The 25,356-nt window shown below is 35.7% G+C and overlaps 1 protein-coding gene across 10 annotated transcripts in view; it reads left to right on the top strand.

The window, feature by feature from the left end:
* The window catches only part of STXBP5L (syntaxin binding protein 5L), a 188,482-nt gene that overhangs the window by 101,527 nt on the left and 61,599 nt on the right, over positions 1-25,356 (top strand). For all 10 annotated transcript variants that reach the window (XM_051779956.1, XM_051779957.1, XM_051779953.1 and 7 more), the window contains exons 7-15: positions 6,386-6,469; positions 12,453-12,576; positions 13,726-13,804; positions 13,981-14,135; positions 15,698-15,770; positions 16,784-16,931; positions 18,523-18,590; positions 19,746-19,786; positions 22,797-23,014. In XM_051779956.1, coding sequence (XP_051635916.1) covers positions 6,386-6,469; positions 12,453-12,576; positions 13,726-13,804; positions 13,981-14,135; positions 15,698-15,770; positions 16,784-16,931; positions 18,523-18,590; positions 19,746-19,786; positions 22,797-23,014 — 990 coding nt within the window. The remainder of the gene's footprint in view (positions 1-6,385; positions 6,470-12,452; positions 12,577-13,725; positions 13,805-13,980; positions 14,136-15,697; positions 15,771-16,783; positions 16,932-18,522; positions 18,591-19,745; positions 19,787-22,796; positions 23,015-25,356) is intronic.

Here is a 25,356-nt window from a genome sequence, read left to right as displayed (position 1 = left end):
TTTGCTGGCTTTATTTGTGTGGCAGCTTTTCAAAACTGAAATATGGTCGACAGAATACCAGTTTTAATAGAGCTTTTTCGTTTATCCATTGCTACTCATTTTTTTAACATTTTGCCAATGTGGAAAAGGGTTTTTAACTCTCTCATTGGTTTTGGTAATTTCTAGCAATTGCATTTTTTGTGTATTTATAAAGTATTTCATCTTAAAAATGGTGTATCTATTTGACAGTGTCCCTCACATAACAGCTGATGGTTGTTAGAAACTCGCAGCAGGTTGAATTTTTGATACTGATATGGGGGATATTATGCTGAAATTATGAGTACCTAGAAAAGCACTGATGACTACATCTGGTTTTCATTTGCATTATGTGTCCTTGGACTTATCCGTTTTGCAAGGTGAACTGTGTACAAATGGTGTGCTTGTGAGCTAGCCCTCCAACAACTTATATGGGATCTCTAAGCATTTTTAGAAGAATCACAATAGATCAAGCAATTTAGAATACTATCAAATAAAGTAATTAAACACTGTGAAGTGTAGTGTTTTAGCCTCAAACAAGAAGCCATCAAGAAATGCTATTTAACTATCTATGGCAAAATACCTGAAAAAAATAAAGGTTTATTTATGAGGCATCATTCTTGTTTGCTGGCAACAACAGAAGCTGATGATGACCTGGGTACCTAAAGTACACAGTGTAGGAAAAATGATATGAAAAGAAAAAGTTCTGTTGTGAGTGAACATCTCTTACAGGAATGTCATGCACTTGTGTCCAAACAGAAACCTAAAAATATTTTTCAGCAGAAAGAGAGGAGATGAAAAGGAGTCAGGAAAGGGAGTTAGAGGAGAACTGGCTCGGAAATACAAGTGCTTGTTACTCAGAGGGCACGTGGGAGATATCTGGACAATGATGAATTCCTAGCATACTAACAGCAACAGCAAAATCAGACAGATGCCTATGAAAAATAAAGACTGAAAATTTATGGGGAGAAAGAGTAGAAAACGTAAGCTATACTGAAACCGTCCCAATGCATCTCTTTGCATCACTGATAGATTGAGAGTGGCGTAAAGAACAAATTGGTGCTAACAAAATACTTGCAGATTTGCAGACTGTGGCATTGTTAGTGTTTGATGTTTACAGGAAGACATCAGTAAAAGGTACACACAGATGTAAGAGAAGATCCAAGCAGTAAATCAAAAGACGTAACTCTAGATAAAAAAATCCAACAGAAGAGAAAAATATTAAACTAAATTTTTCAATTAAGTCTCAATAAACTTTGGTTGAAAGAATGAAGAATAAAACAAATATTATTCAGAATGAGGAAAAAATGAAAAAAAAAAAACAGCTTCTGGGATTTTGCTGTTCAACATCATCATAAATAGCCTAGAGAACAGAGTAAGCAGTGCTGTGATCAGGTTTGCTGGCCTTTAGGAGTCTGAGAAACTCAGCAGTAGAATGGGAGGTCATTTGCAAGTCATTTGCAAGTATTGAGTGTAAATGATGAGTGTAAATGATGAGAAGGGGAAAATATTTATGACTTTATATATTAAACAATGGGTCTGAGCTGATGATTACTGTTTGTTATCAAAAGCTTTAAGTAATGATTGATAATTCAATGAAAATTTCAGCTCAATGCTCAGTAGTGAACAATAAAGAAAAGCAAAATTAGGCATTATCTGGAGAAGAATAGAGAACAAAACAGGGCTATTAAAGAAATGCACAGTTGATCTACCACTGAACACTGAGTGTAATACTTCTCCTTCTATATCTAAAAAGAACATAATTGTGCTAAAAGAGAATAAACATGATTTTCTATATGAGAGACAGCTTAGTGAAATGGGAAAATTCACTGTGGAAAAGACCTAATTGTGATTCCAAGTTTGAAAATCTCAGTGATATGAAGAGGATGGAAACAGCTCATGGTCTCTTTCAATACAAAAACTAAAAGGATATCAAATGAAGCTGACAAGTCAGATTCCAAACAAGCCAATTTAGTACTTTTTCATATGTGTAATGGGTAGAAGCTATAAAACTTTGTCCAAATGCTGTTGTGTTGCTGAAAATTTATATTGGTCACAAAGAAGATTAGAAAAGTTAACACAAGAGAAATCAATTTGAGGGTAACTGAAGAGGTTTGCTGAATTCTCATAAAAAGTTCATAAAGGTAAGGTTAAACAGAGCCATGTGTAGATAGGGAGATGGCTATATTGGAATTAGAAAATTACTTAGGCTGAGAGAATATGAAAGAGTATGACAAGTACTTGCCCTCTTCCCTTATTGTTATTTGGTAGTTACTCTTGGTCAGTTCAGTACAAGATACTGTGACAGGTATATCTTCTATTTAATTTAGCCAAGTTAATCTTAGAGCTCTTTGAAGATAGGTCTATATAGTCTGCTTAGCTCCTCAGCTCCAAGTTAACCAAAGACCTCCAAGAGGTGTTGGTGGGAGAAGTCAGACTCCCCGCATCACTTCCTGATAGGCAGCAGATGAAAGTGATGTTTGCATATGTTTCAGGAATTAAATAGTAGGTATAAATGAGTTGTAATCATTACTCAAAATATAGATATTCTTTTCTCTACAAGAGTACTACTCTACAAGTACTCTGCAAGGGTTCAGTGGTATATCCTTGTCTGGGATATCACAAAATAGTTTACAGATCTATGACTGTTCCACTGAAGTAAGTAAGTACTTCTCCTATGTGCACTGAGTGGTTCAGAGTCCTAAAACACAGTTAAACCTTTCCAAATCTAAGACAATCATAAGATCTCTTTTTGAAAACCAGCGAAATTTGTGAGCTGACAGTATCTTAACACTTTTCATTAAAATTCTTGGAATTCCTTCAAGTTCCAGTTTATATCCATGACTTGTGATCAGGTTCTTTGTGTCAAAAGAGTGAATGTAATTCCAGAAGACTTCTACCATTCAACATTTTTCCAGAGTGCCCTCCAGGCAAACTATCTAGGCAGACTTTGGAGACAGTCTCTTTTATGAATCTAGCAAGCTGTGGCTGGAAGACAGACATCAAAGAGAATTTGGGCATTTAATGTGTCACTGAAGAACAATTTAGGGACCTAGTGATTAAATTCGTTAAATATAACTGTGTCTGCCAAATCAATGAATAAGTGTACATTAGGAACCGACTGAAGTGCACAGACATTTATAAGTGGCAGATCTGTAGCAAACATGATTTTTCTTGCTGACAAAGGAAAAGACATTAACTGCACTGATCTGCAGTTTCCCAGCAAATGGAGAAAGTTTAATAGGAAAAGGTTTAATGTTATTAATATTAGCTGGTGGACTAAACTTCCTATCTCTGAGTCTGAGTTCTGAGATCTAATAATACCTAAATACAGTGTGCATTTGGCAGGCTTGTTTGTTTGGGGTTTTTTCTCCCAACTGTTTTTTGTTACCAGGACAAGGAAGGGGCTTGCTGGTATGTACCAGGATGCAATTAGTTGATTGTAGAAGAGAAATATCTCTACAATACCATCATCAAAAGCATTTCATGAAAAAAGATTTAAGTTAAGACGTGGAGCAACTTCACTAGACAAGGAAGATCTTGCCAGGTCTTCTCTCTCCAAGTTCTGTCCAGCCTTCTGCATGTTTCATAACCTAGTAAAGTATGAGGAATTAAACTGTGCCAGGAGAGACAAGTTGAAGAGAACTCTTCAGGGGGGGTTTCCATCCTGGACTTCTTATACATGTATTTTTCTTCTTTGTCTATGTTTTCCCTTCCAACTGCATTTATGGATGTTTTACTTTTTACCTCTATTATAAATGTAAAGCTTGTCTTAGAGATCTCTCAAGTGATCACCTTGGCTGAGGGGAGTGCAAATGTTTGAGTTTCCTATGGTTCAGCCAGGTCAGAGTCCAGAGCATCATAAATATACTGGCAATGAGACTTACCACGTTCACCCAGTTGGAATTGTGACTTGAGCATCATATACCACAGTGTTAGTAGTAAAGCAGCATGACTACCATCTGAACAAAAAGAGAGACTCCTGGCTATGCTGAAAATCTGTTAACCTTTCAGTTTACTCCCTGAAATCACAACACTTTGTATCTTGCCATTCTGTAGTGCTGTTGCGCATTAAGCATTTCAGCAATAGATCAGGTGAAATGTGGTCTCTGATACAAGGTATTTAACCTTTTAGTAATTAACTGGAGCATGATTTCTTTGGAAAAGAGAGTGACAGAATTCAAAAGACAAGCTTGCTTCACAAGGGAGAAAGTGTTATTAAGAAACAGGTCACACCTACTAAATATTTTTCTATTCCTTCAGTTTTCTGAATATATTTGTACAAAAGCTGAGATGAAAAGAATACTGGTAGATACCAACTGGTTTGGTACTCAGCTGTAATACATTGGTGCAAGTGTTTGTTATGATGATAGTAAGGAGGGCACTCAAACTCCATAACAAATTGATTAAAATATCATTTATTGGAGTTAATACAAAAAGGATGGTGGTAACCCCAAGTCATATAGCACTGGATGAACCCCTAGTAAGAGCACATCACACTGTGTTAAGTTCCCTCTGTGAAGAGGCTTGCCAGCATTTTGGTCTTTGGAGATCTCAGAGGATTTTTTGGGGGAAAAAAAAAACCCTCTATCCATTTCTACTGTCAAGCAAAAAGATGTTCACATGAGCCATACTGCCTTACATTAAGAGAAAGGCAAAGGCACAAAGGTGCTGTAATTGCCCTTAGCAAATGGGAGCTGCCTACAGGCTTCTTTAGAATTAGCCAGCTACGTTTATCTTGTGGCCAAGGAATATGTGCAGCACAATGCAGGCCAGCTGCTGTGTGCAACACAACAAAGCACAGCACAGGCCTGCACCTACTCAGGTTAACTGCTGTGTGGATCACTAACTCCTGGATGTACAAGTGACTTCCGTTTGGGATCACTACACTTACAGTGAGAGCAGCCGCAGTAAGACACTCCTTTGTTCACTCTCTGAAGGGCAGCCTATTATCCCAGAATACCATATGGCATTCTGACATGGGTGACATCCAGTTAGCTGCATGCTTTCTGACTCTGCCACAAAACCCCACATGGACCCATCCAGAGCAAAAATGGTAAATATTCTGGAATTTCTCCAGCACAGTTTAATTTTTTTTCAGGAGCATAACTCTTAAGTAATCAGGTATTGTTTATATTCAGGTATTAACTGTAAATCATTTCCAGATTAGCTACTACCTCTCCACATAAGGAATATTCTCCTGGCAATATAAAGAATCATATCTAGTAGAACTGAGAGTATTCCCAGACTCTTTTGTAGCAGTATGATGTATCAGCTATACTTGGAAAGAAAGTGGTGTTCTGTTTAGCAGCCCAGACAAGTTTCATTTTTATGATTTATGCAAGCCAAAGTGAGCGATAGCAAAGATGCTGTTAAACTTTCACTGACTAAGAGATAATCTTGTCATTCTTCTGCTCAAATTCTTAATACAGAAACCTTAAATTCTTGCCTGCATTCTGTGATACATGTGTTTATAGGCAATGAACAACTGCAGCTATCACTGCCAGTTGTATAAAATATTCTACAGCAGAAATGTGTGAGTCTGCCAGTTTGGTCGTTTCCAGTCTTCATATCCAGAATAGATTCTTAGGAAGACAGACTCTATGGGAAACAATTTCCAGGACATCTAAGTAGGCTAGACTTCATATCGTCCATAAGATCTGAAATTAATTGTGTTCAAATGAAGAGTACTCTACAGTGCCAGATCAATATTTCAGTTGTTTTCAATGGAGACAAGGAGAAAGGATTGTGTTCATTCTTATTTTTCTCCTGAGCATTGTTTTTCTACTCATTCATCTTTTCTCAAATCTTCTTTGCTGATGTTTCTGAGGTGTGCACAATGATATGATGTAGAAGAAGTAAAAATTGGCATATCAGTTAATTACTTTTTAATTATTAGGAAAGCAAGCAATTTATTCTCTGCAGGAAGAATTCTTCAAAATGTTTTTAAGCAATAGAAGACATAAATTAAAGGAATATAAGTAGCTGAATGAGAGTTTAATCTGGTCACATTTTGGTTTGAAGTTATTTAAATGGTTAGGTGTCAAACATTTTCCTCTCCAACAAGGGGCAAGGAGGGTAGGATCTGATAGGTACATGCTACAATCTTATTTTTTCAGCACATATGCAATTGTGAAGACTGTCCAGGCACATAATTCTCAAGGGGGAAAAAAAGGTGTATAAAGCCATTTTTTTTCCCATATCACATGTTAAAAGTAATTTGTACCGAAAAATAATTTGAAAGCGTGGTATTATGTCTAGAGCAGATTACAATCTTGCACATCACTTTGGCATTTCTTTTCATATTATTCAATATTGGTATATACCTTCTGATTCAGAAACTGTAACTGTGTTTGTTTCCCTCCTCCAGCTGTTGATAGGCTATGAAAATGGGACTGTCGTGTTCTGGGACTTACGATCTAAAAGAGCTGATCTGAGAGCTTATTATGATGAGGTAAGCAATTTCCATTAATTCAGAAAATCCATTATTCAGCATCTTGCCATATGTCTTACCAAGCAGATGTATATTTGTCTTAAGGCATTGTTAGTTCTGGAAATACTGGTTGTGCTATGCTTTTGAGCAAATTATTGACAATACAAATCGAAGCCTGAAATCTCTAGTTCTGATGTGTTAGGCTCTCATGAGTGTACTATGACACAGAATATCTTCCTCTTGACTCTAAAATGTTCATCAACTTCTGCGTGGGGATTCTCAGTTGAACAGAGTGTAGCAATGAGCTGACCTGAGATATAGCTACATTAGGAACTATAGAAACATCTTTACTATGTAGAAAATTAATTAGAATGAAAGACAAAATATTTTGTACAGCTGTTGATATTACCTACTACTTAAGATCTGATTAAATGTCTTAAAAAATTATAGTGTCATAGTTGTTTCCAAAATACATATATTTCTAGTTATTATGATTTTAGCACTAGCCCAACAGAAAAACATGCTTTGTTCTGCCAGTCCTTCTCTAAAGTTCACCATGGATGAATGTGAATGCAACTACAACTGAAGGTAGAAAAGGACATTTTCTTTTAAGTGATCCAGGCAGTAATTGGTCTCCTGTAGTTCTCTTCCCTTTTTCATCTTGTCACTTCATTACGTGCAAGGAGTATACACATTTACTTCTCTCTAAAAAGTAATCTTAATACATCTGAATCCTGTGCTCTTTCAGACCTGCTTTCAGAGACCCATTAAAACTACTGTGAGCTTCAAGATTAAGTTTCTGAGCATCCACATAACAAATGTCTTAAAAGATAGAGTGTGAACAGGCCAGCACTTAAGCCTCTAGACATGCCCACTAAATTGTCTCTAAGTGACAGTCTGCCTCTGCACACTTGTGAAATTGCACCTGTTCTATTACTTAAGGCTGGATGACTTTTTCCTTTTACAAGTCTCCTGGGGGAGAGTCAGGTATGTGTGTCTGTTCATCAGCTTTCCTCTCTTCTATTTAGAATGAGTCTACGTAAAAGAGGATCTTCATAATACTGTTTCTTTTTTTCTTGTTGAGACACAGTGGTTGGGTGTTGAAAATTTCTCATGCAATTTAGTTGATCCACATTTTTCAGTACTGTCCTCAGGAATTTTCTTTGGCCTTTCTATCAGTCCTGTACTTTCCTCCTCAGTGGTTACTTGCTGTGTCATTACTCCACTTAGTGCAACTTGTCCTCTCTTCTTATCAACTACTGAAATAGTTGAAAAATTCTTATTTTGTTTTTAAAAGGGTTGTGTGACTAGCCATTGTACTTTATTCCAGACTTTCAGACTCCATGTTCGTAATATTCCAGATATGCTATGATTCCCTTGGGGAGCCACTAAAAAGGGTTCTTTTTTAAATCCTGGGTTATATAGCTTTTGTGAGTCACAAATTACTTGTTCAGCACATGCCTCTTGGTGTTTAGCACCAATCCAAGTTTTCAAACCTAAGCCTCATCTTATGGATTGGTCACCAAAGATCACAGTTCAGAAATCATTGTTCCTGTTCCCTTTCACCATGCTCTCCGGACTGATGCAGCCTCTGTGCCCCACGATGTCTGACCAATCTTTCAGTATTGTTCTGGCACTGAGCCAGCCAGTTGCAGTTGCAGGGTATCTGTGAAGTCTCAGATAAATTACTGTAAATGTTCTGTATCTTCATTAAATACCAAAGTGTCTCTTTGCATGAGTTCTGAATAAAATTAATCCACCCTCATTTTTCTCACTGTCATTATACTTTCTTTAGCATCAGTTTTGAAACTAATGTAGTCCCCCCATTTAATGCTAAAAGGACTGAAGATCTCGTCTAACTCACCAGTTCCTCTTCTGGCATCTTAAAGGATCATCAGATAGCACTATCTTTTCTGGCTTATAAATGGAGTGGATCCTTCTCTTTAGTATCAAAATTTCCCCTGGCACCAGGCTTCTGGATTAGCACTTGGTGTGTACTGTAACAGCTTATTTTCTTGTCTTTGATGGACTGTCAGTGTTATTCACAGAGGCAAGTTCTTTCTTTTCTGTAGTCTTCTTCAGGTAGCTCTCCAGTTTGGTAATGTCACTCAAAATATATGTCAGCACTCTCAAGACTCCATCTAAATATTCATCCTTTCTCAGGATCAAGCCTCAACTGGATTTGTCCTATGTTAGCTTTGATATCATTGGATTTCAATTTACCCAGGCCAGCTGTTGAGAAGGAGACTTTCTGTTATTATTCAGATTTGTAGAACCTGTCATTGTGCAGCACAGATATGAGAAGCAGATATTTTTTGGTAGAGAAGAGGAAAGGTAACTGTCTATCTACAAATCTAAATATTCTTCCTTTTTAAGTTCAAGATGGGGACTATATCTGCTGGCGTTCAATTGTTATAGGAAGGAATGGTTTCATATCTCACGAATTTAAAGATATTTATTTGCAGCCACAGGCCTTTAATTTCCTTCTTGCCCTTCTTGAAAACTGGGACAACATTCACCAGCTTCCAGTCAGGTGGGACCTCTCCGGATTACCAAGACAGCTCAAAAATCATTGAGAGAGGTTTTGCGATGATGTCAGCTAACTCTTTGAGGATTCTGGGATGAATCTCATCAAGCCCCATAGATATGTAGGGATCCAGCTGGAGCAGCAGATCCCACACAATTTCAGGGTCGACTGGGAGTTGATCATTCTCACAGTCATGGTCCTCCAGCTCAGGGCACTGAGACCCCCATGGTCCATCATCTGTGTTGAAGACGGAGGCAAAGAAAGTGTTAAACACCTCTGTCCCTGTTTGTGAGGTGACCATCATCATCCTGTAACAGGCTCTAACAATTTCTATATTGCCTATTACCATTGATACGTTTGAAAAAACTCTTTTTATGGTCCCCCACATTTCTGGCCAGCTTCAACTCCAGTTGAGCTTTGGCTGCACAAATTTTCTCCCTGCAGCGGCAAGCAACATCTCTGAATTCTTCCCATGTCACTTGACCTTGCTTCCACTGGGCATGCAGCTTCCTTTTTGCCTTGTCTCCAAGAAAAGATTCCTGTTCTGCCAAACTGGCCTTCTGCCTCACCTGCTTGACTTCTGACATTTTGAAATTGCTTTTGTCTGATGACTGTCATCTCCTCAGTGGTGATATGTATGAGATATTGAGGCTCTTCCAATCAGTGCTTCTACATGATGCCCTCTATTGCAAGCCCTTTTGTAATTTTCTTCAAAAATTTATTTCCACCAATCGGTATAAAAAGAGAGCACATAAACAAGATAGATCTTTCAAAGGATTCTCAAGTTGTTATTGATAGTTGGCAGACCCCAAAAAACAGCTATCTTCATGTGCAGACTTTGAAAGTTTGTGTCAACACACACTCAGAGCCTTCTGAAACAGTCAGAGTCTTTCATTGGAACATATCCTTAAAATGAAGCTGCAGAGTTCTCAGAGACATTTGCCAAATGACATCTCCCTACCTGTGTCAAACACTGTGCCACTATGGAAGTATCAAATCAGATGTGGCCCTTGTTTTAATGGTCCTGCAGTACTACTAACACAAAGGATTTTTAACATTCAAGTAATAAGAGGAGTATAGTTCTTGTTCAAAATATGGTTAAAAGTGGTCCTAAAGACTCTTCACTGAATTCTTCTCAGTAAAGAGAGTTTGTGATTGGGAAGGAACTGAAATGGTGTTGGGCACGCTTAATTTTAGTGCATGCTGTGTATGAGAGAAGATGGAATATGTATGCAACCACTGTAGATATTGCAGAGGGAGAAACATACCCAATCTGGAGTGATATGCTTTCTGTGCATACACTGTGTGAACATTCACGAGTCACCCACCATGATGAACTTCTCTCCTAAGCAAATAACTGCTCCTTTTATGTGTGGATGCTAACTAAGTGGATTAGAATCTAGACATATTCTAGCAGAGAGAAAATTTGGAACTTGTTCAGTGCCATCTTTCTGTATTAGTCGTGACTCCCAGATGAGACCTCCAGAAGTGATTATATGGGTTTTTTGCCCATTTCAAGGCAAAGTCTAACAGGTCAGTTTGAGTTGCTGCTCTGCCAACTGTCTGTGACACGAGCATTCCACCTCAGCTCTACTCCACAGGAGGTTTATGCTGGCAGGGGACACCCAGCAGCTGAGAGGCAGTTTAACAAGCAACTTGTTACAGTTTTCAGCTGCTAGTTACTAGCTCCTGCTCAGACAGTTAGTGATTGTAGCCATGTGAAATGTTTCTAAACGTGATAGCATATCAAAACCAGATCCAGATTTGGCACAATAGCAAACATGAATGAGCTCATGTCAGAATTAATTTGTATGAGGATAGACATGCCTTCAGTGTAAGTGAAGCAGTGCTCCCCACAGATCAAAGGTTGTCCCTACCTGAGAGCAACAATATTGGATTCTGTATGAACCGTCTTTCTGTGTTGTCTTTTGTTGCTTCCTTTATAGTTTGGTGTCTTCTGGGTCTTTAAGAGGAACTGTGTGCCAACCCCCCTCTGGCAGGTAGAAGTTTGAGTGATACTCATTATGTCACTCAAAAGATAAATATCTGGAGTTTGTTCAGCTCTGGGTTTTGAGTCTTTTTTTGTAATGACTATCTTACCTAGTATGTTAGTCAAGCATTCATACACAAAGCATGTCAGATTACTTTTAAAACATTTGGGTTGTCTTAATGCATTTATGGCAATGCTGTCCAGCCTCAGGAGCTGATTAAAGCTTTGGTAAGAGGTCACAGCCCTTTTGTTTGTTTCTGCTGATACTCCCTCCAGACCATGAGCCATAACTGACCATAACAATCAATATAAATGCTAAAAGAGGAAGACCAACAGGAACTTCTGAATAGCGACCAGTAGACTTAGCTTTATTTCTTGTCAGCTTGAGCAAAACTGATGTGAATAACTGCAATATTGACTTATGAACACCCAGGAATGATTTTAAAGTGATTTGAATAAGTCACTTATATATTGAATATGGTTATATGCAATTCTAAGTGCATGCAAGGCCTTAGTATTTCCCACGCTGAAAAAAAAAAAAAAAAAAAAGGAAATTTCTCAAACTGTATTCAAAAATAGGTCTCTTTTATTTACATTTACATAAAAACATATTGTGTTTTTTGCTATTTGGCAGCGAACATTTCTGGAAGGGATATGGATTCAATGTGAATTTGTGCTTCTGAAAGGAGTGTGTGAGAAACTGTGTTATACAATGAATATTTTTTCAGAAGATGACTTTTGTTTATTTCCAGCACATACCAATGAAAGTGAAGGACTTACACCACTATTCTTTCAGCTAGTTTGGTGTAAATAGATATTTTCAGTCAGTTCCACTAATTATGCACAAAATATTAAGAATGGTCTATTAATTTTTCAAGTGTTGCTTTTTGGCATACGTAATATTCATCATGTGGTACTTGTAGTGTGCACATAGGAGTGCAATATTCCTCTTCTCTGAGGAACATATCTTTCTGTTCCAATGTATCTTACATTGTTTTGGGAATTTCCTAGATCAATTAAACAATCCTGGTCTATATAGTGTTTTGATTTTTACTTGCTCTGCAGCTTGAGTATGTGAGTGGAAATTGTTCAAGTACAGTGTATTACATCCTCTGGGGAAGACTGTGTGTTGTATGTTACCTGTAAAACTTGTTACACTGAATTCCCTGTAAATTTACCAGATTAAATATTTCTGAGGGGAGCTATCACTCATATTACAATTGCATTGTATGTCTCTTGTTCTTATACTTTTACCTTAATACCCTATTCCTTCAATTTTTGTCTGATTTAAAGGCTTCCTTACATAATTGTGTTGTGTTAGCCTTTATGGTGAATTGTGGATTACAGATGCTGGTTGCTAAAAAGTGGTGGTAATGGACAAACAAGAACCTCGCAACTATTGATGTACCATTAGATTAATATAATCCAAAGTCTTACATTAAAATATCATTGCTGTAAACATTGTATTTCTTCTTTAATTTCTGTAGGCTATTCATTCTGTTGCTTGGCATCATGAAGGGAAACAGTTCATGTGCAGTCACTCTGATGGCAGCTTGACCCTATGGAATCTGAAAAGTCCTAACAGACCATTCCAGACCACAATTCCACATGGTAATTTTGATAGTGAAAATGTATAACTAAGAAGCAATACAGTGTTCTCAATGCTGTTTGATAATATCTCTGTTTATTTAATTTTTCACTGTAGCCCAGATCCAGAGTTGCTTCTTGCATAGTAGCTGCAAATTATTATATAAATCAGCAATTTAGATAAAACTTTTTTTTAATTGGTGTCATAAATACCTCTTTTATCCACTCATTTTAAGAATCTACTGCTTGTCTGTGAGACCCTCAGCCTATGCAATTTTCACATTTCTTTCTTTATATTTTGTAATTATGTGCTCACATGCAATTTTTACAAGCTAATACATTTTCTGCAAGACACTGTGTTGTTTCTCATGGTGATGGTACAAGGTTTCCCAAATAACTGCAATGAAGAATATAAAGGAGCCATATTAAGAAATGGGCTGTATGTTTTATGCCTGGGACTTAATATGCCATTGTTTCCTATGAACAAGGTAAAAAATATTGACTTCATTACAAATCAATACATAACCAAGAGACCTGACTGTGTGCAAAGGGAGGAAGAAGGACAAGGCAAGATCTATGTAGCCCAAAAAAGAATTAGCATTTTCTTAAATTTCCTTCTATTTTATAATTTTTATTCATAGAATTGTACTTTATGTCAGAGGGGACCTCTCAGAGGTCTAGTCTAACCATCAGATCAAAACAGGCCTGAACCAATGAATTTCAATTATATGCTTCATTTAATTTTACCACTCAACTAGTTACACTCCAAAGCATGTAGCAGTTTGTCAACAAAAGGAATTGAATTAATCTAAAAAGGCTTAGGAAAAAATTAAGCTGTTTATGGTCATAATGTGTTCAGAAAAGAAGGTGTACAATTAGTCTAATCCATTAATTTTAAGTGCCATGCTCAGTAATCTGCATGGGATTTAGACATTTTTGAAGTGTACCTTATGGTCCTTTAGATGTATGTGATAGTAAAACACAAAGATATAATAAATGTTATTAATTTAGACAAATAATATTTTACAGAAATAGGAGTTAATACTCAGCATCTGTAGCTTTAAAGTTCCATTCTCTTACGGCTTATACAGTTGCTTCAACGTGTATGTTTTAGTTTGATAGTTCTATTATCATGATGTTTTAATAGAGTTTTCATCTTCTTTCTTTCTTTAGGAAAAGTTCAAAGAGATGGGAAAAAACCTGAATCTTGTAAACCAATTCTAAAAGTAGAGTACAAGACCTGTAAAAACAGGTTTGTTTTTAATTCTGCAATTAACTCAATATTACATTCCCGACTTAAAGTCCTTTTAGAATCTTTCCTGCTTTCTTTTTGCAAGCTATTTATTACTATTTGAAAACTAAACCTATAATGTAAACCTGTGTGTACTATGTAGACTTACAACTATTATGTTGTTGTTTTTAATACAGTGAACCATTTGTGATATTTTCTGGTGGATTGTCATATGATAAGCCTTGTCGAAGACCCAGTTTAACAATCATGCATGGGAAAGCAATTACAGTTCTTGAAATGGATCACCCTATAGTTGATTTTTTAACTCTTTGTGAAACCCCATATCCAAATGGTGAGTTTATTAAGCAAAATACAATTATGGAAAAAATAAATGAAGTGATCTCTTCTCATACATTAATTCCATTCCAGGGACTTCCATTCTCACATTTGTCTTCATCTCAAGAAAACTACATAACTGAAAGTACCTGGAAATTGTTTGCATTCTCAATAGAGGAAGCAAGTGATGAGTGGACAATAAAGCATGCATAAATTTTCACATATAAGACTGAAACACATGGGCTAGTGTGGGGAAATACTGCTATGAATCAAACATATGTGCTTATATTTCTGACATTTTTCATGATGCTGAAAATCTACAGATTACTAAATTATTGAAGATTAAACTATCACTTATCTGCAAAAAAGTTCTTACACTTCAGGGTGAAATGAACTGCTAAAAATGCTTGCTGCATATTGTGGGGCTACCCACATTCTGAAGTATACTCCCAGAAAATTCCAGGAATTAAATTAAGAGAAGCTGTAAGTCAAAAACAAACAAAGTTTAGCATTTTAAACCCTCAAGCAAAAAGTAAAATAAATCTTATATACATAGCTAAATCAAATACATATTAAATACACTTAGTAAAGTATGTATTTGTTTCAATGGTATACAAAAATTTAATTTTTGGGAGTCAAAGTTAGTTTGAGCTTTCATTTAACTGTGTCAAATACTTCCCAGTGCTACAATTTTGTACCATCTTCCCCTGCTTACACACTAATATTTAAGCATTTTGGTTTAGCCTGTGTTATTCATAGCCTTGTATAAAAACAGGCAAAAATTAATGTGCATTTTTAGCAAGACTGAAAGGAAGCTGAATCAGCTGCTGTCATTTACTCATCATTTTGGCATGACCCATCTGAAGAGTGTATTCTGAGCTTGCACATGCTGGAATGATTTGTTGCTGTTGAAAAGAGAGTCATAATTTCACATTTATAATTTTTAAATAACTTTTATCCTATGTAAATTAATACACCCTATGCATCAAGGGAAGCATTTATTTGTCATTTTAATTGTTTAATTTTGATAAATGGAAAGATAATTAAATAAAAAACCAAACTGTATAATCTCCAGAAGAGTGTGCGGGAGGAAGGGGTATGTCAGTACTTGAATTGAACACCACAGACTTACAGGATTCATTTTGAATATTCATTTGGAATATTCCCTTGGAATCACCTTGGAAACGGGGGCATTGTGTATCATAAAGTGAACTGCACAATCTGGTTTTGAAGAGTAGTTGTACACAGTAGAAATATTATTTCTGGACAGCAAAAATACTTTTTCTGTATAATAATTGGCTTCATCAGTGCAATGATACATACAATTTATTAATATTTTTTTTCTTTACTTTCAATATAGAATCATGCTGGCAGGCTGTAATATTCCAATTCTATTTCTGCTTTGTATGTTTGTCAACAATACTACCCAAAAGTCATTTTTTACTTCCTGTCTGGCCCTGCTTTCCAGATTTGTCTAGTTTGTACTGTGAAAGTCTGGAGAACATAAATTTTACTTGCTAGTTTAAAATGTGTGATGGAAGAACTCCATGTCTTTTGTACTTGATTCCTTGCTTACAGAATTTCAAGAACCCTATGCTGTAGTTGTGCTTTTGGAAAAAGATCTCATTGTTGTTGACCTGACACAAAGCAAGTAAGTATGAAGTTTTATATGAATCTATTTGTGTATTTAACTGTCCAGCAAATTATCATAAAATTCCAAATGTTATCATGTGATGTCATTTTGCTGTCTGAAATCATTCACTCTTGGAAATGATTCATTCTAAATATTTACTTCCACCGTAAGAGCTAAGATCGTCTAATCAGCCGGAACTTAAGATAATATTTGTTCTTGAACTTTAGAATAAATCTCAGTCTGTGGTCCCTTCAGCATAGTACTCAAACATTCATTCAACACCAAAGTTAAGTAATACTTGGTCACATGCTGAAATATGACCTGAACATATGTTTTGGAAATCAGATTCAGCTTCTACTTATATGCATAACTAGACTCCACAGGATCTACCGCTTAAGTATCTTAATACATAGTGGCATGGATTTATATGGATCTACAGAATTATTTCATGATCCAGTTGCTGGTTTAAATGACAAGTAGTTCTTTCATATCAGAATCAATGTTCTTATCAAAGAGGAACTGTATAGTAAACTGAGGTCTACTCATCTGTTATTGCAGTTTTTCATTGTAGAATTAACAGTCTACCAACCCAATAGGCTAAGATGCTCAATATAAAATCCAAAGTTGTATAAGTAGTTCTTACATCATAGTATATATCATATCCATGAACCTGAAACTTCTAGAAAATGTGTCACTTCTGTATAAATAAGATTTTGAGATGTTGGAAAAAATTAGTTCTTAATCATCATTGACACAAGTAGCCCTATTAGCCTTAGGTACTATTCATATAACTGGGTATTTATGTAACAAGAGGTTTCTTGTCATGGCAGTGGAATTTTAATATCTTTATTTGCATAACTATACATTATTATTGACATGAAAAGCAATATATAAGTTTGAATAAATAAGGGAAAATGTATTTCATTAGTAATAATTTTACTTGGATTCTGTTATACTCTTTAATATAAGAATATGTTTTATTCTATGACTCAGTGTGACAGTGCTTCTAATAAATTGTCTTCCTTAACTAGTTTTCCAATCTTTGAAAATCCATATCCTATTGACATTCATGAGTCACCTGTTACCTGCACTGAATATTTTGCGGACTGTCCTCCAGATTTGATTCCTGTACTCTATTCTGTAGGAGCAAAACATAAAAAGCAAGGATACAGCAATAAGGTAAACAAAACCAATATTTTCTTAAGCAAAGAAAGTAGACATATAACCTAGGTTTTTGTAACATGTTACTGAATTATTTCCATTTTACTTCTTTAATAATAATTTTCAACTTAGTCCAACCATCAACTTAGCAGCATGTTTACAGGCTGGTATTTGTCCCCCAGAAACACCACCACTTAAGCACAACTGTTAATTACCTTTATACAGGACTTTAGGCTGCTGATATTATTCCAGATCAGATTGGGTTCAGGGAAAACCATCATGTACAATTCAAATTTGTATGGGTGGGTTATCTCTATCAAAGAAAAAAGTGAAAACATTATAGCTGAAAGACTTAAGCAGAAGAGGTTCAGTGAGGGTTGACAGCATGTCTGTGAGATTTGTTATTAAATAGGGATATTATTTTACTGAGCTACCAAAGTCTTATTTTAATGCCTTTAGAAATAGGACAAGCTGCAGAAAGAAGAAGAGGAAATGCAATTAATTTATAAATTTCAAGTTTTAATCTGGTTTGTGTTTTGACTAGAACTAATCCATCATAATAAATAAATTAGAAAAAAAATGAGGTAAGCAACTCAGACATCATCAATTTTCTATTCAAATCAACAAAAGTATTCTCCTTGGAGCTGCCTTATTTTCCATGAACTCAGAAACTGAGCCCTCTCTACTTCTTTTGTGTCTTTTCTCAGCGAAGTACTTCAGAAAATACTTTATTTCTCTTATTTGAGTCTATCCGTACCTCATATTCTTACCTCATGTACTTTTTACCACCTACCTGTATTCATTGCATACTCTCTTGACCCCTTGCTTTATTTGTGCATGTACAAATATACACCCTGAAGGTAGGTAGTCACTCATACGCCAGCCACCCATTTCTGTACCCACAAGCATCCACTCCATGTATCCAAATAAACAGTTTGTGCTTTCAGTTTTTCTCTACCCACTCAGACTCTGCACACGTCCCCACCCACTCTGCACATGCGTCATCCTCCACATCCTTTATCCTGTATCCATACATGTCAGACTTCAGGCACAAACCAGTATTTTGCTCAACCAGTCTAGACCAAGAAGAAAATGGGAGTCTTGCTACTAGTAAACAAAAGGCAGAGAAGAGATGATGATTTCATATGTTATATAAAAGTTGCATTTTGTGATCTCATCGCTTCATGCTCAGATGTTTGTTTCTGGGTCAGCTTCTTCAGTAGTCTTTGTATTCAAAATAGATTCTTGGTCTATTCAGTCTTCTATAGAAACTTCCAGAGACAATACACCTCGAAAGACTAGCAGAACTGTTTGTTACTCCTTCCTCTCATTCCTAATTTAGATTGTTGAATGTTAGATGTGCAGAAATATTTTAAAAACATAGAACTTTAGTTAGTAATATAAAAATGTTATTAAGTTTCCAAAGCCTGAATTGATAATACAAAAATGTAAATAAACTGTAAAAGCCTTAAATGGTATATACTTTTGTTATTTTTACTAGTTGTATTGCTTTTTGGGGGAAGATGTTTTCTACTCCTGAGTTTAAGAATTAACCAAGCAAGGTTCATCAGAATTAGCTGTGATCTCTGTACTCTTTTTGTTTGTTTAGGAATGGCCTATCAGTGGTGGAGCATGGAATCTTGGAGCTCAAACATATCCCGAAATCATTATTACAGGGTGAGAATGAAACTGGGGATCGGTACCTCTAAAATATTGGTGTCTATTCCTATTTTTTTGAGGGTTACCTATAGATAAGAGTTGAGCCTTGACAGCATTCATTTATCCTGGCTCTTCATGTGAACAGTGTCACCGCAGAAATTCTCTTTTGCTGTAAAAAAGAGAACTTAGTACTCAGGGACAAGTTACCATTAAGAAATACCACTTGTGGCCCCAGTGTCAGACAGCAAGTCTGTGTACTTATGAAGCTGGGGTCTTTGGAAAGGAAAATCAATTGAAAGACAATATTTTGGCCTTCAAGGTCATAGAGAATAGCTTTTAAAAGGAGAGCAGCTGTTTTTCTATGACTGTTGTCCTTTAGCCTTCTGGGAAATTTGTATCTGGGGACAGTTTAAGACTTCATTTTAATACCCAAAATTACTGAGGGTGTAGTGCTTTAGGATGAATTTCACTCTGTAAGTGGAGACCCATAGCAAAAAGGCATAGAAAGACTCAGATTGAAGTAGGAGCCCCATGAGAAATGCCTGATGGATTTTCAAGGCACCATACTGTAAAACAGAAGCTACTCATCTAAGATGCACACTGTGTTACCCTCTGGTCTCAGTCAGGCTGAAGATACCAATATATGTGATAAATTGTTATTATCAATGATACTATTTAAAAGTAAGATTACAATAGTACCAATAAGCTGACGAAGGGATCATTCTCATTTTATCAGAAATGACTAAAAAGATCACAGCTGTAAGGTATTAAGCAAAATAAAGTTACCCTCTATCCTTTCAAAGCTCATTATACATGGCATTTTTAGGGTGCATAAGCTTGATGCTGGCCCAGTGCAAAGCCAAAAGTGCTGTAACTTAAACTTGTCATTAGTATGGGAAATAATTTCTTCTTGTTGAGATCTTAAAATTCATTGGGGGCTTAGTTCTTTATAGGAAATGCGTGAAAAATATTTCATTAACCAAATCAAACTAATAACAAACCATTTACTTATAGTTAGTATGTATATTATTAATATATTGTCAGTAAGGTATAGAGAGTTACCGCGTGAGCAAAATACAGTTTTTCTGCTTATATTTATCAGTCACTGAAAGTAGATGATGTTTTATAGTTGAATATTGTTTTAACACATTTAATTTTTATATTTTTTTTAAGCCATGCAGATGGATCAGTAAAATTTTGGGATGCTTCTGCCAGTAAGTTCCTAAAGCTCACTTTTATATAATGCTGACAAATCACACAAACACACACATATATAAAACATGATATTGAACAGTATGAGTAGTAATATGTGGGCTGATATACTTAGGAAAAATTAGTTGAAATGAAGAAAATTTTTATCAAATTAAGGCAAAAAAATGCTGCTAATGAGATAAATTAGGCAGAAAAGAGTGAAAGTCTTTAAGAGGCATAATAACTCAAGATCCAACATACCAAAACCTATGAACAATGAAGCACTAGTAAAAATCCTTAGGGCACATTCATCTTGTGTTTATAAAATAGTGGGCTCAATTAGATGTAACATTCAGTTCCAGTTGTCATGTCTCTTCTATTCTGAGTATAACAAAGACTTTTTTACAACTAAGTAAAATTAAAATACAATAGTGCATGTCAATACATGCTTAATCTGTTGAGGATGGAAAAGACCTAAATCTTTTCTTGCCCAATCTCAAGTCCCAGTAAATAATTGGGAAGCATTTCCATTCATCATAGCAGGAAAAAGCTTCAGAAAATGCTTGTTCCATGCTATCTGGCTATAACTACACATATCAGAAACCAGCGTTTTCCCCTACAGAAAACACGTACGGTACTTATTAGTAAAATGTATTTATTAAAAATACACATTCATTTTAGCTGAAGGTTAAAATATTCTTCTTCAAATAATATGACTGTGGTTTACCAAAGATCCTTTAGAATTGCCTTGTCTTCTGTCTCTTCAGACGTACAGGAATGTCTGGGTAGAATATCTCCTTATGAGGTATCAGTTTCTTAAGGAAAAGAGAGTGTGAAAGAAAATCCTGTACGAAATGTTGGGCATAGAGAGATTTAACATGACCCTAATAATCAGTCTGTAATGGATGACAATATTGTGAAGTATGAGATACTCAAACTACTTGCTTGCTCCACACTGTGCCACAAAATTGTAATGATTATTACTGCAAATATGGGAAACGTTTACAAGATTTTAATGTCAGCTAAAGCTGATGACTTTGTCAGGTAATCCCCTTTTTCAAACCATGATGAACACCAAAAAACCCCCACAATCAAACAAGGTCAATAGTTTATCAGCAAAAACGGAAGTTTGAGAGAGCTTTAATACAAACCAAAGTAGGATAATTACTTTTATTTAGAGAAGTAGAGTGAGATATTAGACCTTGTCTTGTGAATATTTCATTACATACTTACATTTTTAACAAGAATGTGAAAATACAGGCACTGAAGTTAGAGTGAAACAATACAGATTGCTGTAAGACCACATAGCATATATACTGCACAGAAACCAATGTGCTAGTTACCTCTTCTATAGTTCTGGCAGAAATGGAGAAAGAAAAAGCTTCTCACAGGGAATATAAACATAACCCCCTAATCAATATATACACACTGCAATAGGAATTTTTCTAAATGCTAAAAGCTTAGATGATCATGCATATTCATAATCTCTTCAACAGCATTGGTATTTTCAGTGCATCTCTGATGTCCTGGTCTTAGTCCTGCTTTTCAGGGCATGTACTGTGTTACTCGTAGCATACTTGATACTTTTTATTTACAAGGTATTAATTATTAAGAAGTTTTATTATTTACAAGGTCTTAACTTTTTTAGTGGAGTTCAATATAATTTGAGATTTTCTAGTAAACAAAATATCCTACTGGTATTAGAAGGCACAAAATACTTTGCTTTTAGATGTATTTTAATTGTGTAATTTTGTATCTGAAAGCACAGATTTGTGAGAGACTGGGAATTTCTAAGCCGCTGAAGTAGTTATCCAAATGTATCTTTGCTCAAAAGCCATTGCTGTTTCTTATTTGTCCTTTTGCAGATGGTACTTAGTAATTCAGAGAAGCATAGACTTCGTGCCATATGATTCTGTAACTCTTCCAGTCCTACTATGCTTGAACCCATGATGCCTGATTTGAAGTGCCACTCTAGATTTGCCACTGGGACTAAGGGCATCCTGAATCCTCTTTCTCTGCCACTTAGGGCAGGAAGAATTTTGTATTTATTATAGAAGCACTTGCTGTAATTTGTGAAAATTTGGTAGTGCTTTATGTGCTAAAACTTTTTAAAATATTAAAAATTTTATATGCCGGACCTCCTGGAATATATCTGCACTGCCAAATGAAAATGTATTTTTGCTGTGTTCAGCATCCGGTTACATAACTAAAACCCTGTTCTTTCATCTTCCTGTTGCTCTTGTTACACAGGCTAGCTAGGCTGAGCTACCACAGTTATACTGATGCATGTAACAGCTTTGCCCTTATGGATTTATATGCCTTTGTAGGTGCTGGGCCTGACTGACTTTTTCTGACCTTACACAGTTATTAATTAATGCCACTGATAAATTAATGTAAAATTAATAAAAACAGGGAGGAATGTCAATAAAACATAATGGGGTTGATTATAGTACCTCCAGAATTCACGGCAGTGAGCTTCTAATCTTGACAAAGGCTTCTGTATATATCAGGATTTTTTATACAGGTATAAATACAGATATACTTATTAGTCACGAAATTCAAAACATTTTTGAACTCCTGTTAGTTCAGAAAGGCTTCGTGTTGACCAGGCCACTGAAATGATTTCCTGATATTTTCTCTCGAGTTTCCATACATTCTAGCTAGATAATAACGTCAGACAAATGGAATCTTAGTTTCACATCTCATTGGGAAAATACCAACATTATCAGAGCCTCTCTATAACACTCAATATAAGCCTAATTATGGACACCATTGTTAAAATATACCTTTGAAATCTTGTCCCAGAAAGTACTAAGAAGTATTTCACAGACAAATATCCTTTAGTGAAGTATTAAATTCATGTCCTACCAGTACTGTGTGCCAGAATAATATCAGTAGTGTATAATATGCATCTTCTCCTGTTAGGCTTTCCTAAGATTCCTTGTTATTCCACAACTAAGAAAGTGAGAATTGAGGAATTTTATAACTGATGTGCTTCATGTTAGTATTTTTATATGTTTTAATATATTCCAGTTACTCTACAGATGTTATACAAATTAAAAACATCAAAGGTCTTTGAAAAACAGAAAGTGGGAGAAGGAAAAGCAACAGCTGAGATTGTGGAAGAAGATCCTTTTGCTGTTCAGATGATGTACTGGTGTCCTGAAAGCCGAATTTTCTGTGTGGCAGGAGTTTCTGCATATGTGATTGTTTACAGGTTCAGCAAACATGAAGTAAATACTGAAATTGCAGTAAGTACTTCAGAATTTCACTCTAAGAGAACATAATTCCTAAATCAAATTGCCTTGCTTTATCTGTGCTCAGGTACTTGAATAAAAATATCAATCTGTATAAATATAGGCTTAGAGATATTAATTTTAAACCTTTTCAGTGAAATCTTGATCCTACTGAAGTCACTGAAAAAAAAATCTGAGGTTTTGGAAGCCAACTCTCCATCTTTTTTTTTTTTCTTTAATAGTAACATACAGTACAGATTTCAGACATACTTTGCTTTTAAGACTCTGTTTTGTTTACCTGCTCTAAAATTACTGGCTGCTGTATGTTTTCATCAGATAATGTTCATTGTGTACATGCCTAATGCTCTTTTTAACTCAAATATTTCATCTTCTTAATTTATGTTCATAGTCTTTGTACTATAAGGAGACTGAAAATTATCAATGGGTTTAACAAAATAGAAGAATTGATTTTTTTCTGGCTTATGCTGACTTTGTTTCCCTAAAAATGGAAACCATATCAAACACCAGATTTATGGCTAAGCACTTGATATTTTCATAAGCATTGTGTTACTTTGTCCAATTAAAATAATCCACTTTCTGTCTTCGTATTTAAGCGGTCACCTTTTTTCAGGTAGAATCATACAGACTATGTTCCTTTAACTACACTGCAGTCAAATTATACTTCATCATTGTTGAACAGTGATTCTGGTTTTAGTTTAAATCTTGCATTTTTGCACAGGAGCCACAACCATTTCTAACAATGTGATTGAGCAGCATTTATAGTGTAAAACATTCTTTCTTAAGTGTAAGAAGTTTAACAGCAGACAGATCTTAAGGCAAAGCCAAGCTAAACATGACTACCTTCTCCTTCAGGCTTGCTGTTCTCTGGTGCTGAACAGTTTGCAACTCCAGACACTCTCTTGAGAGAAAGTATTTCTTTGCGTCTGCCAGCTCTCAACAAAACCATATTTTCCCTTATATTTTCCACGTTCCCTGCTTCTTTTCCTTTTCACACTATTTTAATGTACTTTAGAAAGTTCTAGTGTGGCAAAAAACTGTGTCATTTTTGGGCTGTAGCCATGTGCCATCTGGTAAGGAAATTCATTACCTATGGCTGTTCTGCTGTTTTCCACTATTTTTTTTCCCCCAGAGTCAATTGTTAAGCTAGCTGAATGTATCATTTTGGGAAAGTTTTAAAACTGATGAACAGTAATTTCATGTTACTGACCAGCCCAGGTATAATGCTGCTAAAATTACTACATTTTAGTATTCTTACATTGTTCCATAGTAAGTGCACCTTATCTTTCATTATCTGTAATTTAGTTTCTTTGTTTTCCTGTCCTTTGCTTTTCTGGCCGAATTGCATCATTACTAGTATTTTCTAAAGTGCTATAATATGTTCAATTTAACAGTTTCTCACATTTCATCTGTAATTAATAAGCATTTATATAAAGAATTGTTCTCTGAACATTAAATTATACCATCTTGGTGATATAGTCACTGAGTTCCCCTCAGTTTTGTGCATCCTTGAATGGCCCTTCTCTGTTGGTTTCTGCATTTTTGCTGCATGCATTCAAATCTTCACTTTTTTAATCAGAAGTATGGAATTCTTTGTTGGAATGTGTACCTGATTGTAGGCTGTCTGGCTTTGTCTATATTGAGACTGAGCTGATCAGCCTCAGGATTTCTTTGCTCCCTGAGATACAAAACATTTAGTATCCTCCCTTCTTTATCAGCCAGCCTGAACTTACCTTGAGTTCAATTTCAAATCCAAGCATTTTAAGGCCCCCACATTAGTTTAACTGGCTGATGTCAGTGTTGTAATGTTAGTGCTGTGGTAAATGGAAAGTGTGGAGGCTACTCAAAGGTTTCTTCATGTAGCAGGGAGGTCTGCTGCTGAATGTGCATTAGGGTCATAGGCTGTGCCTGGGATTTCCTCAGTAGAAGAATTATTTGCATCATTTCGAATCAGATTCTGAAGGCAAGTATTACCCATGAGATAAATTCTGCTTCATATGCAACCTCGGAGTCATTGTCATGCAGTTGTATAAAAAATATTTGCTGCTGTTGTGTTTGTTTTCTCATCTGAATCTACTCCATCCTGTCTCAAAAGCATCTATTAATTAAAATGATCACTTTCTCAGTGATCAGTCTTTCCTCATTGAAGCTCCTCTTCAAAGCTCTTGAGAAGAACCATAGGAAAAAAGTTTACATTCATTTGGATGTGGAAAGGAGAATCAATTAATCTAGTGATGGAATCCCCCAAAAATATCTTTACTGTGTGTCAAAATAAGTTGGTACGACACTTCTGTAAACCCTCTAAGACTGGTCAAAGCAAGGACAAAAATGTAAGAAAA

The sequence above is a fragment of the Manacus candei genome, unplaced genomic scaffold, assembly GCF_025592945.1.
Source record: "Manacus candei isolate 608988 ecotype Guabito, Panama unplaced genomic scaffold, ASM2559294v1 h1tg000014l, whole genome shotgun sequence".
In the NCBI taxonomy this organism is placed as follows: Eukaryota; Metazoa; Chordata; class Aves; order Passeriformes; family Pipridae; genus Manacus; species Manacus candei.
This window is presented reverse-complemented; position numbering and strand designations above follow the sequence as displayed.